The sequence below is a fragment of the Rhipicephalus microplus genome, chromosome X, assembly GCF_043290135.1.
Source record: "Rhipicephalus microplus isolate Deutch F79 chromosome X, USDA_Rmic, whole genome shotgun sequence".
In the NCBI taxonomy this organism is placed as follows: Eukaryota; Metazoa; Arthropoda; class Arachnida; order Ixodida; family Ixodidae; genus Rhipicephalus; species Rhipicephalus microplus.
Window position 1 is genome coordinate 425,123,449 of NC_134710.1, and position 14,437 is coordinate 425,137,885.

At 44.1% G+C, this 14,437-nt stretch overlaps 1 protein-coding gene across 3 annotated transcripts in view; it reads right to left on the minus strand.

The window, feature by feature from the left end:
* LOC119160932 (uncharacterized) overlaps nucleotides 1–14,437 on the minus strand; it is a 45,206-nt gene that overhangs the window by 22,959 nt on the left and 7,810 nt on the right. For 2 of the 3 annotated variants that reach the window (XM_075880405.1, XM_075880406.1), the window contains exons 2-3: nucleotides 7,990–8,077; nucleotides 1,449–1,553 (exon numbers count right to left, since the gene is read on the minus strand). In XM_075880405.1, the coding sequence (XP_075736520.1) occupies nucleotides 1,449–1,553; nucleotides 7,990–8,018 (134 nt within the window). In that variant the 5' untranslated portion in view covers nucleotides 8,019–8,077. The remainder of the gene's footprint in view (nucleotides 1–1,448; nucleotides 1,554–7,989; nucleotides 8,078–14,437) is intronic. The other variant, XM_075880407.1, reaches the window with a different exon arrangement.

A 14,437-nucleotide genomic window follows, 5' to 3' on the forward strand; every position in this document is an offset into this window, starting at 1 on the left:
ATACGAGAAACTTCGCTAAAAACGCGATTTTTCGACTCATCTCCCCTAAACCACAACCAGCATTGTGCACTAAAAGAACCTACATTTGAATTGTGTGTGCTTTCACGGTGTGTTCCAGCGGGCCAATACGTCAGCCATTGGAATCTGCCCAGTGATTGCCTCCACACGAACGGAATCACTTATCTTTTTCATTTCAGGTGAGTCAAACGGCCAGCATTCATGGAGGGTATTGGGACCTATACTCTACGAATGATTTGCCCTCTTAGGGCAAACTGTTCACATGTGGTGTAACAGGTAATCCTTAGAATGATTCAAAATCGAACCTGTGATGTGCACCTACGAAACGCATTATTTACAGCCTACTGTACCGCGTAGAAATGCATGTGAAAGCCTTCCTCCTGGGAGGAGGGGTGGTGCCAGAGCGGGTGCGACGTGGACTAGGCCCGTCCAGACACTTTGGCGGCATGCAACAAGTCAAACCTTGTTTTTTCATCTAGTAACAGTGGCAGTACAGTCGAGAGGCTCTTTTCCGAGAGGCACCTCGGTGGCATCCCTGTAGCACCTAATGTAGGGCTTGGCTTGTCAAAGGTTCTCGCCATGGACAATGAGCTTCAATGTCCTCTCGCTGTCTGTATTGTCATGAAGTGCACAAACCAGTCATGTACAAATGCTCAGCTTTGGCCGCGCAGAAACTGTGTTCACCTAAATTTAGGAAAGTCTCGAATGCCCTCCTGGCACAATAGACTCAGACTTCTGCCCCTGTTATAAAAGTGAGCTGTCGCTTGGAAGAGCAGACTCCTGTCAATTTGACCTCTGTTATTAAATTAGATGTTCTGCTTAAAGGGGGCCACGACACCCAACAGTTAGTGGTTTTCAGCAAAAACTAGAAGTAGAGGGTATAATGTGCCAAAACAAATATAAAGAGTGGGCCGTAAAATAATATTTAAGTGCAAAACAAGCCCCATGAATCGTTTGTAAACTGGGCCAAACGCCCGTGACTGCCATTTTGCCATGGTGTGTGTGAGTGACGTCAACTGCAGCAAGGAGCGGAGCCATCATCTTCTATCACAGTTTCAGCCACCGCCAATCGTTCAATTTCAGCACCAAGCTGAAGGAAACTAAATATCTTGATTTCATGCATCGCAGAACACGGAACAATATCTTTCGCTGAAGTGCAGACACCAGCAAAGCTCTGCTGCTTGTTACGTCGCAAGTGCCCCAGTGCTCCCCAACTCACTCACATGTTTATAAAAATATTCAATTATAAATAAAGTGCGCAATCAAATGAGCTGAAATTTTGCCAGCTTATTTGTGAATGCTTCAATTTGACCCACATAACACGAATTATGACCAATGATTGGGTGTTGTGGCCCCTTTTTAATCTTAACTAGCCAAACGGTCCCGCCAAAAAAGAAAAAGTTATAGATAACTACGAAAAGAAAACTTGCTTGGTTGGAGCCTCCTGACGTGTGGCTTGAAATCTTTCATCCTCGAGTCGCTTCAGTCTTACAACTGGCACGCCTCTGTTCCTTACACCAAGAAGAACATACAGACTGAAAAACCAATGTAAAAGACAGACTGAAAAACCAATATAACTTCATTATTTCACAGCACATTTTTGGGGATGTTTTTGGGCTATCTAAAACTAGTCTTTACAGTGAAAAAACAAGCTCAAGCAAATTAGGAAGAAGAGCAAATCGGACTCCACGGCTCCCTTCTGGGACTAACATCGCGCATTGTAGCAGAAGTAATGTGAAGATTTTACTCCCCACTGTGGACAGTTGGTATTTCGTATGCACAAGTAAAGAAATACAAATAATACCAATCTAAAACTCCTCGGCTTTATTATCTGTTGAGTCATAAAGCCCAGCACAACAAAAAGGGTCCCTTCAGTTGATTTTCATTCTTTCCTTCAGCATTTGGGCCAGCGTTGTACAGCCGCGGCCACGTCTGTGTAGTACGCGTGAGCAGCCACTCTTTGCTGTGCGGGGCGAAACCTTGGGTCAGTTTCTCACTCTGAAGTTGTCTGTCAGGAGCATGCGCGGCCTAGGCCTAGTTGTCAGGCTGACCAAGTCGGAACCCAATGATGCCCGCAGGTTTCGCTCCAGAGAGCAAAAACCGGCTGCTCGCGTGCTCTACACAGACGTGGTCGTGGCTGTACTTTTTCAAGCAAGCACTTTTCATTTTGTGCATGGTTGAACAATGTAGCCAACCTACCATAAGTACTTCGTTTTGTTCTTTTCAAAAAAAAAAGTTAAAAATAAAGCATTAAATCACCAAAATTGCTTAAAAGCCCAATTCACTTTTTGTAAATATTTTGACATCTAGACAAAAATGCAAAATTAGGACATGAATGGCCAAAGCTATCGCTAGCTGCGATGATGCTGTACATATAGAGTATTAACAAAAATCTTATGCAAATAGACGAAATGACAGCCAAGAACATACAAAACAGAGACACTGTGCATTCTAGCTGTAAAAATGTTCCAATGTATACACAAGTCCTTGCTCTGTGCTAAGTGCATTGTGAACTGTATGAAAAATAAAGGCATAGCTACTACCATTAAAAGCAACTGGTCTTCTAAAAACTGCAGCACACGTGAATTCAGGAGACTGCTTGGTTCCCAACTGGACAGCGTACTGACAGACAAGCCAACTTTTTCCCCTTGGGAAGTTTGGCAGACGAGACTGCTGACTGGACTGAAGGTACAGCAGTTGTTTTCTCATAAAGACTTCTTGCAGCAACTAAGTACATAGAGTACTTGAAAATGAAAGTAGGATTTTAAAGGATTCACACGGACACACTGCAGTTAACAATCTTCAAAGATGATGTATTAATGAAGTTAAACACAGGTATAAGCGTTCCATGTATGCACCACGCATATTAAGCCTGAAACGATGTCCGTTTCAAGTTCCCTGAGCTTCAATGATTGTGTGCATGTCCAATTAATAAAAACCTCCTTGAAGAAGAAAATCGATAGAGATTTGTTCATGCCAGCACAGGATGACAGTCCAGGACAGCTGTACAACACATTTCCAACAGTTCGGCACATGAAAGAAATGTGCCAGACTATAATTTTTATAAACTGTGGAATTTATGTGCCAAAAGCTTGTCATGAATATGGGCATGCTGCAGTGTGAAATTCCAAGTTAATTTTGACCACATTAGGTTACCTAATGCGCCATGAGCGTTCAAATCTTGAGCTAGATTTGAAGGTATTTCCTTTGTGTGTAATTTGCGCCATCTCGAAATGGCGTCGTGCAAGCGGAATGGCTGCCGTCGCAAGTTTTCTTAAGGTCGTTCCAGGGTTGTTGATTGGCTCTCACTCGGTGCGCATTTTGAGTGCACCAGGCCGAGGCTCCTATTGGCCGACGTGGCCGGGACGCTTCTCAATTCAATAACGCAGTTTCACGTTTCCCATTGGCTGGTGTGACCAAGTCGTATATATATATATATATATATATACATATTTTTCGCACGTTCGCCGTCGTGGCTGTCCGATCATGTACGCCTGCTCTTGTGCTCATGCATGTTTCTCGAGACACAGTGCTTGTGCTTTGCGCCTGTAGTTTATCCACGCGATTGAGATGACCGGAGACTCTCACCTCAAACAGTCTTCCCAATGAGTCTTTGGAAGCGGTTAAGAGCGGACTTAAAACAAGAAGGTACCGGCTAGAAGTGCACCATCAGGGCGAGAGTTTGGTGGAGTTGGTGCCCATTAGGCACCTTTAGGTTTACGATCCGCTCCGTGTACAGAATGATTGCGCGAGCAGCGGAACAGGGAGCACATGCCATGCTCCGCTTACGAATACAATATAGCGAAGAATGAAGGTGCGTTCACTTGGTCTTGTCATAATGTTCCTAACACACTTGTCACAAATGCGAAATCTATGCGGTTCCCTGAGCACCCTGCCCTGTCTTGGGACGCTACATATGCGCGTGGCTGAGCGTAAGTGGCACTCGACTCATAGAGACTTATTACACAAGGCAGCATGCTGCCTAATATCCAGGCAGTTAATTAACGATCAATGTGCAGGCGATTAATTAATGTGGACCGAGTTCTAAATCATTTACGAAGAAGCAGTGGCTTTATTGTAATACATCGTGCATTTCAGGACAGCTGCATTTTAAACTGAACCAAAAAATATGAAAAAGTGCCTTAATCACCCGTAAAAAATGACCTATTACTTCACTTAATTTCTCGTAATCTGAGAACTACTTGAGGTATATTGAAACTTATTACATCATTCAAAACAATAGAAAGAAATACATATGCACACTTAATTTCATTAAATATCTCTAATGATAAACATTTCATTTTTAAGACCTGCATGTCCCCTTAAGGCACGTTTACACTAGCAAGACACGGCACAGATTTTGGCCTGCCGACTGTCTGCGAGAGAGTCTTTTGTCATGTCATCATTCCATTCACACTACAACGACGCCAACAGCCTGCCGATTGTCAGTGGCATGCCTGGTCGGCGTCTTCCTGTGCTCGTGGCCTGTTGTCTGCTGATACTCTGGGCACACGGGAAGCGCATGCGGCGACACTGACCAGACTTGCGTGGTGGTGGGATGGTAGAGATTAGGAGAAGGAAGAAGACGCTGAAGGTGAAGCGGGGCACCCATCCGGCTGTGAATTGGCTCATATTTGGACGGCTGTCAACAGGCCCGCATCGTTTCGGCAACTTCTGAAAGTGCGGTTATAAAGTTATCAGTGTTGCGTTCATGCGGGTAAGTTTACCCAGCTATGCTCGTCTGGGGGAAAATTTAAGAAAAGCCGATGCTGTCGCAGTGTCGAATGTTTGCCTTTAAGCAGTGGGATGTGTATATGGCAGCAATTAAACAAAGATAGAACCTAAAGTGGTCGAAGTAGATAGGCTAAACGGGCTGAGCGATTTTTATTTGTCTCTGCGAAGTATATGGGACTCATTCTCAGGAACCTACACCACGTTATGTTACTGCAACTCGTTTATAGGAAGAGCTTTAGCGAGTAACTAGTAATGTTCTTCCAAGTATCGGTGTAATGATACACTAACTGGTGATAAGTTGGGCAATTATTTCTGTTTTACACTTTAGTGCCACGTACGACATCGAAACTTGACCTTCTTAACCGAGTTGCATGAAAAAAACAGAAATATTCTTTTATCTATCACTGCATTGTAGAGAGTGCAGCTGCGCTACTTTGTTTGGTGATACGGTAGTCCAAACTAGATTCAAGGAAAAGGTAGCGCGGGAAATTGAAGAGACGTATTTCATCAACAAAAAGCTGGTGATTCGTGTATCGCGAAGCCATTCGTTATATTACTTGCCGCTGAGGTAGGTTTTCTGGAGGTGCACCATTAATACAATCTGACTGCTCATCTAATCTTTGCTTTCACTGCACATGTTCTCGTAACCACATATATGTGTTTTCTCCAATAAAGATTTTCTTCCCTTTGTACTGCAATTTTTTCGCGCAACCCGGTTAAGATGAATTACCAACTCGCCCACTGCTTAACAAAACTTAATAGTGAGATCCTCCAGAATGGATAAAAATATCCGAGAGATGAGCTATACTGCGATGTAAGATGCAGCCATACGCGAATAAAGATGTTCGCGGAAGCTATGCATGGCAAGTGATCGGTGTAAATAGAAAATGATGCATGTTGTTCTATTAAGCTCCACTTCTACTTCGTTGTAAAGATCCATCTTTTATGGCTCACTGCCAACTGGAAAGCACGTTTTTTTTTCGTTTTTTTTTTCGCTCCTGTGGAATTGGCTAATATTGTGGAATTGGAATTGGCAATGGAATTGGCTAATAAACCTGTGGAATTGGCTATCTGGGGCTTCGGGGGGGGGGGGGGGGGGGGGTACGCTGCGGCCCGCCACCTCTCAGGCACAGGAGAGCACACAAAAGGTGAGCAGAGTCAGGCATGCTCCCTGCTCTACCATTGTCCCTCTTCCGCTACACCGGCAGCCCCTCCCCCCCCCCCCCCCCCCCGCTATAATCCATGGTAACGAGAGACAGGGGTGGCGGCCACATATAGGGAAGCGACAATAGGGAAGCGAACAAAAGACTTCTGTTGGCTGCTCCAAATGCCTATTCAGACACTGTGGAAGCCTCAGGGAGGGCATTGTTAACTCCCCCAAGATTACCTCCTTTGTGATCTTTGAAGCAAAGACACTGGGCGAATTTTCACTCAGCCACAGATCTTCCAACAACACGCCCGCCCACGACATGTCTGTGAATACATTTTGCTAGGGTTTTCGGTCTCTCATCATGCTACACTACGACGACATGCTGTCTTTTGAGGGGGCGGCAGCGGCCTAGTGTGACCAGGGGCTCTGGCGCCTTTGTCGGCGGGCGAATATTCTGCTGATCATTTGCATGTGCCCCGTGCCTTCGGCAGGCTCATGTCAGGGTCGTGTCGCTCTAGTGTAAACGCGCCTTTAAAGGGCCACTCACCAGGCCCCATAACAAATTTTAGTTAGACGGTGAAAATTGCTGAGTGTCCGATGAACATTTTGCCACAATAGCTTTTTAATCGGTTCATTACGAGCTGAGAAAACTTTTTTAGAAGTGGCGCAAAACGAGGATGAGAGGAGGCGAGCTCAGAACCCTTGCCACTCCTCCGTGTAGCCTTCCCAAGACAAATCCCTTCCCTACACTCTCCGGCACCCGACAAAGAGGCCACGTGCGCATGACGTGCCCGAACAAGCCCAACCGCCAGGCACACGAGCTGCCTCTTTTTTTTTTTTTTTGTTGTTGACCAGCATTGTTTTGAGGTCTACTGCCCGTTTCTGCGGGATGGTTTGGAGACGTTGGTTTAGACGCGGTAGAATAGATGAACACAATTAGTGCACGAACACGTAGGAGCGTTCCGCGGCTGTCGTCTGTTAGAGGCGCTGACCGCGGCCGCAGAAACACAAATGCATGCGAAACGCTGGCACAGTAGCCCCGCATCTCGTGGCAATTCACGGGGGGGGGGGGGGGGGGTGAAGAAAAAAGAATGCTCACATTCCCTTATTGTGCCTCCTTATTCATGTCAAGATTTATTAATCTGTTCAACCAAAAAATACATAAACCACGAATGCTGTGTTAAATATTTTCGCCATGTCACGTGCCACTGTTGGCAACATCAGAGCATAGTCGTCTACATAGGGCCATTTATACACGCACGTCATGCCCCCATTCTATGGGCGCCCGCTTGCAAAAAGAGGGGAGCAGCGTTCATGATGAAATTTGACCCATTTCCGCGACACATAGCGTTGCAAATTTTGGCCGACATGGTCATGAACACCTCATCAACGCATTGTGCTTGTTAGCTCAAAATTGTCAAACCTGGTAAGTAGCCCTTTAAGATTCATACTGACAAAAATTAGTGGAGTTTCATGGTGTGAATATACATTAAGTTTGCCAGTTTTTTCTCACTACCAGAACTACAAAAACAAAACACATGCACATCCCATTTCCACATGGTTAAGTATTCTATTGTCAATGTTATGTTAATAGTCTACTTCTTCAAGTTGGCAAGACAATAAAATTAGGGCGAGTACTGCTAAATGAGTGCAATAGTATGAAAAAGTTGGCCCATTTGGTAAGGTAGCATATTTACGTAGTAATAAAGACTTGGTTGAAAAAAAGGGACACAGACCGCGCTCGTGCGTGTCCCTTCTTTTTAACCCAGTCTATTTTTGCGCCGTACCAAACATACTGCCAATGATTCTGTTGTGAGTTGGGTAGTTTTATTCTGCCTTTCGCTTCATTATATCAATTAAATAATTTGACTAGCTTCGCTAGTCCCCTCAGGTGATAGAATAATGAAAGTAAACTAGAATCTTGAAGCAGCGTTTTCCAATTTCACAGGAAACTGCTAGGCAGAACATGTAAGGCGCTTCACGAGGACATGAAAAAATGGATATTTAAAAATGGTCACAGAAAATGCGAATGATTAAATAAACAAACAACCATGCTTTTAAAGACAAAGTACAACCATATTACGCACGTCTTATCAAATCGGTGACCAGAGTCCATGTCTGTTGCAAGTGGTCCCAACTCCCAGTCAAGAGTGCTTTGAAAAATAAAACAAGAAGCTGTAAAATGCAAGCAAGACGCAGTCAGAAAATGATCAGCCGAGAATGGAGCTACACAGCAAAAGTGACAATACACAATACACAAAATGAAAATATTCTAAGAAGAGACGAGACTTAAAAATGTTTTTTCCAAACTTGCAAATATTTTGTTTTCAATTGCTTTCACAAGTTTAGTCATTGTCTAGAGTCCCCTGGAAACTTTCCCAAGACTGGCTGCCATTGGATTTCACACGAGACATTAACCCAAACCACACGCTGAAAACAACAATGAGCTCTCGTAATTGAAGTCATCTTAAAGAGCATTCACTTGCATGTTTCAAATGCGTTTTTTCTTGAGATGCAATTTTGGGCGACTTCTTGATATTGTACGTCATGTTTTGATACTTCTGATGGCCAAATCAAGATGAAATTCTTGCCCCGTATTCCTCAATATGTGAAGACTGCTAGTCTATTTATTAAAGCATGACATCACTTATATAATTATGAACTTACAGTAGGCAATAAGCATGGGCTGTGCACTTAAACATTACAATTTTTCTCGGTTCATTTAAGTGTATTATACATACTTTCTTCATGGTTACTTGCATTCTACAGTTAACGCGGAGAAATAAGAGCCATTAATGACTCAATTAGAAAAGCTTAGCAGCCCAAAAAGACTGTTCAATAAGAGATATTTCACATATTACCAGAGCACAAAACGAAAATTATGCAACTTTTGATATAACTAATTACATTGGAATGAGCATAACTACTTCTGTACACAGCCAACATCTTATTGCCTTGAGCTCCAGATTGGAGAAATTTTTTTTAAATCGCATCTCCTCTTAATATGCACCTACAAAGAGTACCTATTACCCATATATGACTGAACTTCAGGATATTACCAAAAATATTTCCTTTTCTTGATAATAGCTTCTAAGGTCTCAGAAAAAATGAAACTTTTATTACAAAGAAAACTTTTTAGGTGAGACCATGTTTGTTGTTCTGGTCACTATTGTTGAAGTAGTGCTGATTTAATGTATGAGGAAATTTTGATTAAACAGTAGTAGTATTTGCTCAACTTTCATTAGAATATACACTTTTAGTTCATGTTACAATAAGGAATTGCCCCATTTTTATTAGAAGTCAAAAATACTTAGGCATACTTTATGTTCCCGTGAGTTTCATTTTGTGCATTTAGCTCTCTTTGAGAAAAAAAAAAAAAAAAAAACCTCATGCGGCCGGAGCCGTTCCGTGGCATCACCACCCTGCGGCAAGAAATGCATCCGACACAAATGCGGCTCTTGATTTATGTCAGCTATTGCTCAATAACGTGCAGTCTGCTGTTCAACATCATACAGAAAGCTACAGCAGCTCCAAAGAGAGTGGCTTCTGTATACATAGAAAGCATCTCAGAAAATAGCAACTTTGCACTTTGTTTCTGAACTCTAATTGCCAAGCACAAATGCAAAATTTGGCTTAGCTGCTTGTGGCAACGTTGGCTCTCTGCAAAATGAATTTTTTTCACCAAGCCCATGTGGCAGTTTATGACCCTTTTAGAACATGAATTCTGCTCTTCATTATGTGCCCTTCTTGCAGGGGGAACATACGGTTACCATTCACTGTATCACTGCATAATTATGTAAAGAAAAGCGCATTGGCCAGCAGACCAGTCAGCGTAGTAGAAGTAGAAGTGGTGCCTATGTATCCGATCACGGCTGCTTCTGTCAGCAAGACAGAAGCAGCAGTAAAGTTAAAGCAACAAAAAATGGTTTGCTTGAGATCTGAGGTATAGACACAGCAATGTGCTAAGTGAAGTGCGAATAAAACTGCTTCCACTATCTGTGCTGTGAGGGATAAAGGCGGAGCTAGTCCAGCGTGTGCCAAAAAGGTAGGAGAAGTGAATGTAACCATTGATACTTTAGAAATCAGTCAACAGGTTGTGAATGTACCTTGCACTAACTACACCCAACAAGCAAAAGAGATGCTTACAGCTTTTGAACGCAGTGCATATTCACCTGCCAGTGTAGTATATTCCCCTAACTTCACTGTCATGAACTTATTCGCTGCTGTCCTTAACATAGTTGCAGCATCACTTGCGAGAAATAGCCAAGTGCCAAACCGATTCAATATGGATTATTGTACTGAATAGTGTCACCCGAGGCACATGCATAAAAAAAGGCAGCGGTTGTAGAACGGATGAATGCGTGTGGCAAATGACGGCACATAAAACTCTCTCATTTCAACTTCAAAAGGCAATCTTGAATGAAGGAATGTCAAGTTTAAATACTGAGTGTCTAAAGATGAATGGGCCAAGTCCCACATTGAGGGGAGACGCATAGGGGACGGACCAACACCTAAAAATTCTTCAGGCTTCTTCACATCCTCCTTTCCCCACATGCTACCCCACGCAGAGGACGCAAAGGGGCCGATCGAAAAACTGGAAAAGCATCTGGCTACAATGACTCCACGTCTGCTCACAACGCGCTTGCCCAGGCAAGTCGGTGCGTGTGCACCAGGCTGCTGTGCGATTTGTGTTCTTCGTGGCGTGTGGTCACGCTCAATTTGATGCTCTTCGTGCCCATGTGAGCATTCTTTTTTTTGGAGTACGCGTGTTAATGCCCAATGTGATGTTTGGCGCTAATTGCGAGGATCGCAATGACTGCAAGTTCGTGCAACATGAGCCCAACATGGGCCAGTGTTGTGTTATATGACAATGGGCCAAAAGTGCACCTGTATTCATTCCCAAGTGATGACGCCCAGAAACAAGCACAGTATCGAGCTATCGCACGGAAGAGTTTTCACGCCAACTGTGCATTCCAAGGTAAAGAATTCTCGCATTGCTTTATTGGGTGTGTGAATCATCGTTCTTGGCTGCAACATCTGTAATTATCGAAAGGGAATACTCTTTTCGTACATAATGAGAATACTTCAACACAACGATGAAGAAGCATGCATTTCTCATGAATATTCACTTATCAGTGGGGTGTGTTTGTAAATGCACAGTGCTAAGAAGAATACCCCTCTCACAGCATAGTTAATAAAATAACTTCTATTTTGCTCTCACTGCCATAAAGTACACCTGGTTTGGTCTTGTGTGTTTTTTTTTTTTTCTGCGTGTTGATGTGTGCAAACATCCTCCAAAGCCAAGCATGTTATGTAGCAAGTTAATGCGACAATAAAAATGGCTTTCTCATGATGTGCTGCAAGAAAAAAAACAAAAGTAGTAAAAAATGCAATTTAATTTCATTGCAGATGCTGAAACCCACCTTAAAAGGTGGTTTTATTTTTCCTTTTCTTGCTTTTATTTTTTTAAAGGAGAATTGTAAGCATATTACTTGCCTGGTCCATGGATAACAAAATTCAAAGTGTTGCGTAAAAAAACAAAGATCTGTTTGATTGCAATGCTACGGGTATTACTGCCAATTTTTCTTTTTTTTTTTTTCATCTTTAAGAATAGCTTTGTGATCATAGCACAGTTAATAATTATGAAGGAACAGCTATTTGAAAGTTATATCTACGTAGTGTGTTCCATGGGTTACGAGTTTATAACAGCCACTTTTAGGAGCGAAGCTCCTTATAGCGGCACCCGTTTGTCCCTCGTAGCCGTTGTATGTAACAAGTATAACATTTTGACCTCCAAGGTGGTGCCGGTGAGAGATTTATTTCTTCTGTGCGTTGTTGAACAATAAAAGATAGTGCTCAATGTACATACCAATGGCTGCTGATGGGGAATGAGAGACAGGAGCATTCGGCTTTTCACGCGCACTCTGCGATCTCCATCAGCAGCCATTGGCATGTACATTGAGCCCTATCTGACAGGAAAAGGTTGCTACGTTATACTCGCTGGGCGCAACCTCCTCGATTTTAGAAAGGTTTAGCGAGCGTTGGGCCGCAGTGCCATGAACACAGTGAACTAGTATATACCATCAACTCGAGGTGGTTAAAGGTGGGAAGTAGACCCGAAGCGCAAGCCATAAGAAAGTGTGCGTGTGCCACCTCTCGTTTAGTCCTTGGAATGCCCGCTGGATGGCGGTGCTTCTATATGGGGAATACATGATGAAAAGATGCGAGATGGTGGTAGTTGGAGTGTTGAATAGATGGCCGAACGGACACACATACAGATGCATGGATGGACGCATGAACGGACGCAGGGGCAGATGCATGGCAAATGCAGGGATGGACACAAACAAACGCACGCACAGACGGGTGGATGGACGCATGGACGGTCCCACAGACGGACGGAAGCAAGAACAAATGGACAAATGAATGCTTCGCCCTACTCTCCATCATTCACACAGTGGATATGCTGCCATTTTTTTTTTTTTGCACTCGCAGATTTGTGAGCTGCACTTCCAAGCAGACGATTTGATAATGACGCTGTCACATCAAGATGAGTGAACAGGAAGGATATTGGAAGTAGAACAGGAGAAACGCAAGCTGAAGCACAATGTTGCACCTTCTATCTTTCCAAACTGTCCAAAATACTTGTCTTCAAAGCCAACATGTTGTGAATTGCCAGCGAGGAAGATCGCAAGAAGGGAGAGCGCTGCTTTGCAAGAAGCTACAAACAGGTCACGTGAGTCTAGAGAACTTGAGCAAAAAAGAAACAAGGCGTCTTCATATACGGACTTCAAGACGAAGCTGTCAGGGATCTGCAATATTAGTTTTTGGACAGCACCTACACTAACGAATGTGTACGGTTTCTTGTCATTGAAAACAATCCTTTTCCTTACGTTAAATGCTCATAGATTGTTCTCCCAGATCTCTCAATTTTCGTTGCTTTGAAAGCAGTGCAACTCCGATTCCTTTCTTGTGGTGGCGCTGTACCAAGTGCTGCGCTTTAGGTAGCGCTTTGACATCATTCTGATAATAAAGCTAATGGTGATGAAACTGTCATTGGGAGAATACACCAGACTTTCTCTCATGCAGTGACCAACACAGTATCATCATTTCGCTGGCATTTTCTTTGCTGGAACCACAGACCAACATTGATACATGTGAGAATGGTCACACCACAAAAACTACCTTGAGCTTTGTAGTTTGCACAGCAACTGATGTCTTGAACATCTGCAGGTTGAGAAATGACAGCATCCAAGGTAGTGCACATAAAAGGCCGCAGCATAGAAATAAGCAACACTGAAGAAAAAGTGATGTTTTAACGGAATAAAGCTTATCTTGTGTCGTATGGTTTTTTTCTTACGAGAAACTGCCTTCAAAATGCTTGCGGGCGATGCCGGCAACGAAGCCGGCATCGCCCGCAAGCTGTTGCGGGCGATGCTGCGGGCGATGCCGGCAACGAAGCCGAAGTCAGTGCGGAAGTCCAGTGCGCGGAGGCGCGCTATGCGGCTTGTACGATCATCAAAATTCCGCTATTCTGCTGCGGGTGCCGACTGCGTAGACGCTTGCAGCGACGGAACTGTGTTGTCGGCTGTCGCCAGTCGAGAATCCGAAACATCGAGTGTGGCTGGAGCCGCAAATGCACCGAGTGTTTCCGAGATCGCCGGGCTCGACACGTGCTCCGAATCAATGCCATCCAGTGTGACACCGAGTGCTTCTGATATCGCCAGACCCAGCACTTCGTCTGAATCGGTGCCGCCATCGAGCGTGAGTGGACCGTCGCTTCATCTGCGGACGCGTTTCCTAACGAAGGAAGAAATCGATGCGAATGCGAAACGTCGTGACGCCGTTCGCGCTGAACTCGAGTCTACGCCGGCGACGCAGAAGAAATTTCAACTGATGCAGCCGGCTCTTGCACCTGCAGTGACAAGTGAGGGCGAACATTTTTCGCTCGTTCAAATGAACATCTTTAACGTCGTGCTCAGCCGCACAGTGTGCAAAGAATGTTTGAAAAGGTGCTATGACTGTCCGAGAGAGCACCAAGCTTGGACTTGCAACAAAACTTGAAGTCGTGTGCGCCTCTTGTGGCACCGTCGATAAATTATGGACATCACCCCGCAAAAAGGACACGCAGGCTTTTGATGTAAATGTCCGCGCCATAATGGCTATAAAGCAAAAAGGCAAGGGGCAACCAGCTCTTAATGACTTTTGGGCTGCCATGAACGTCTCTTACAGAGGTCTTCACCACAAGACGTTTCAAAAGCACTTGAAAGAGACGTTCAGGAAGCCAGAGGCCACCGCTTTGGAGAAGTTTTATGCTGATTCTGCCACAGCAGTGATCAAAACATATAAAGAAATGGACCCCAGCTTCTGCAAGGACATCACCGTAGTGTACGATGGCACATGGCATAAGCGGGGTCACACATCACACATCGGAGTGGGATCGGGTGCGCCGGTCGGGAATGATCCAGTGGATGTTGTAAGAAAGATAAGTGAAGCTGTCGGCACGGCAGTTGATCTGTCTGATATTGACGCATGCCA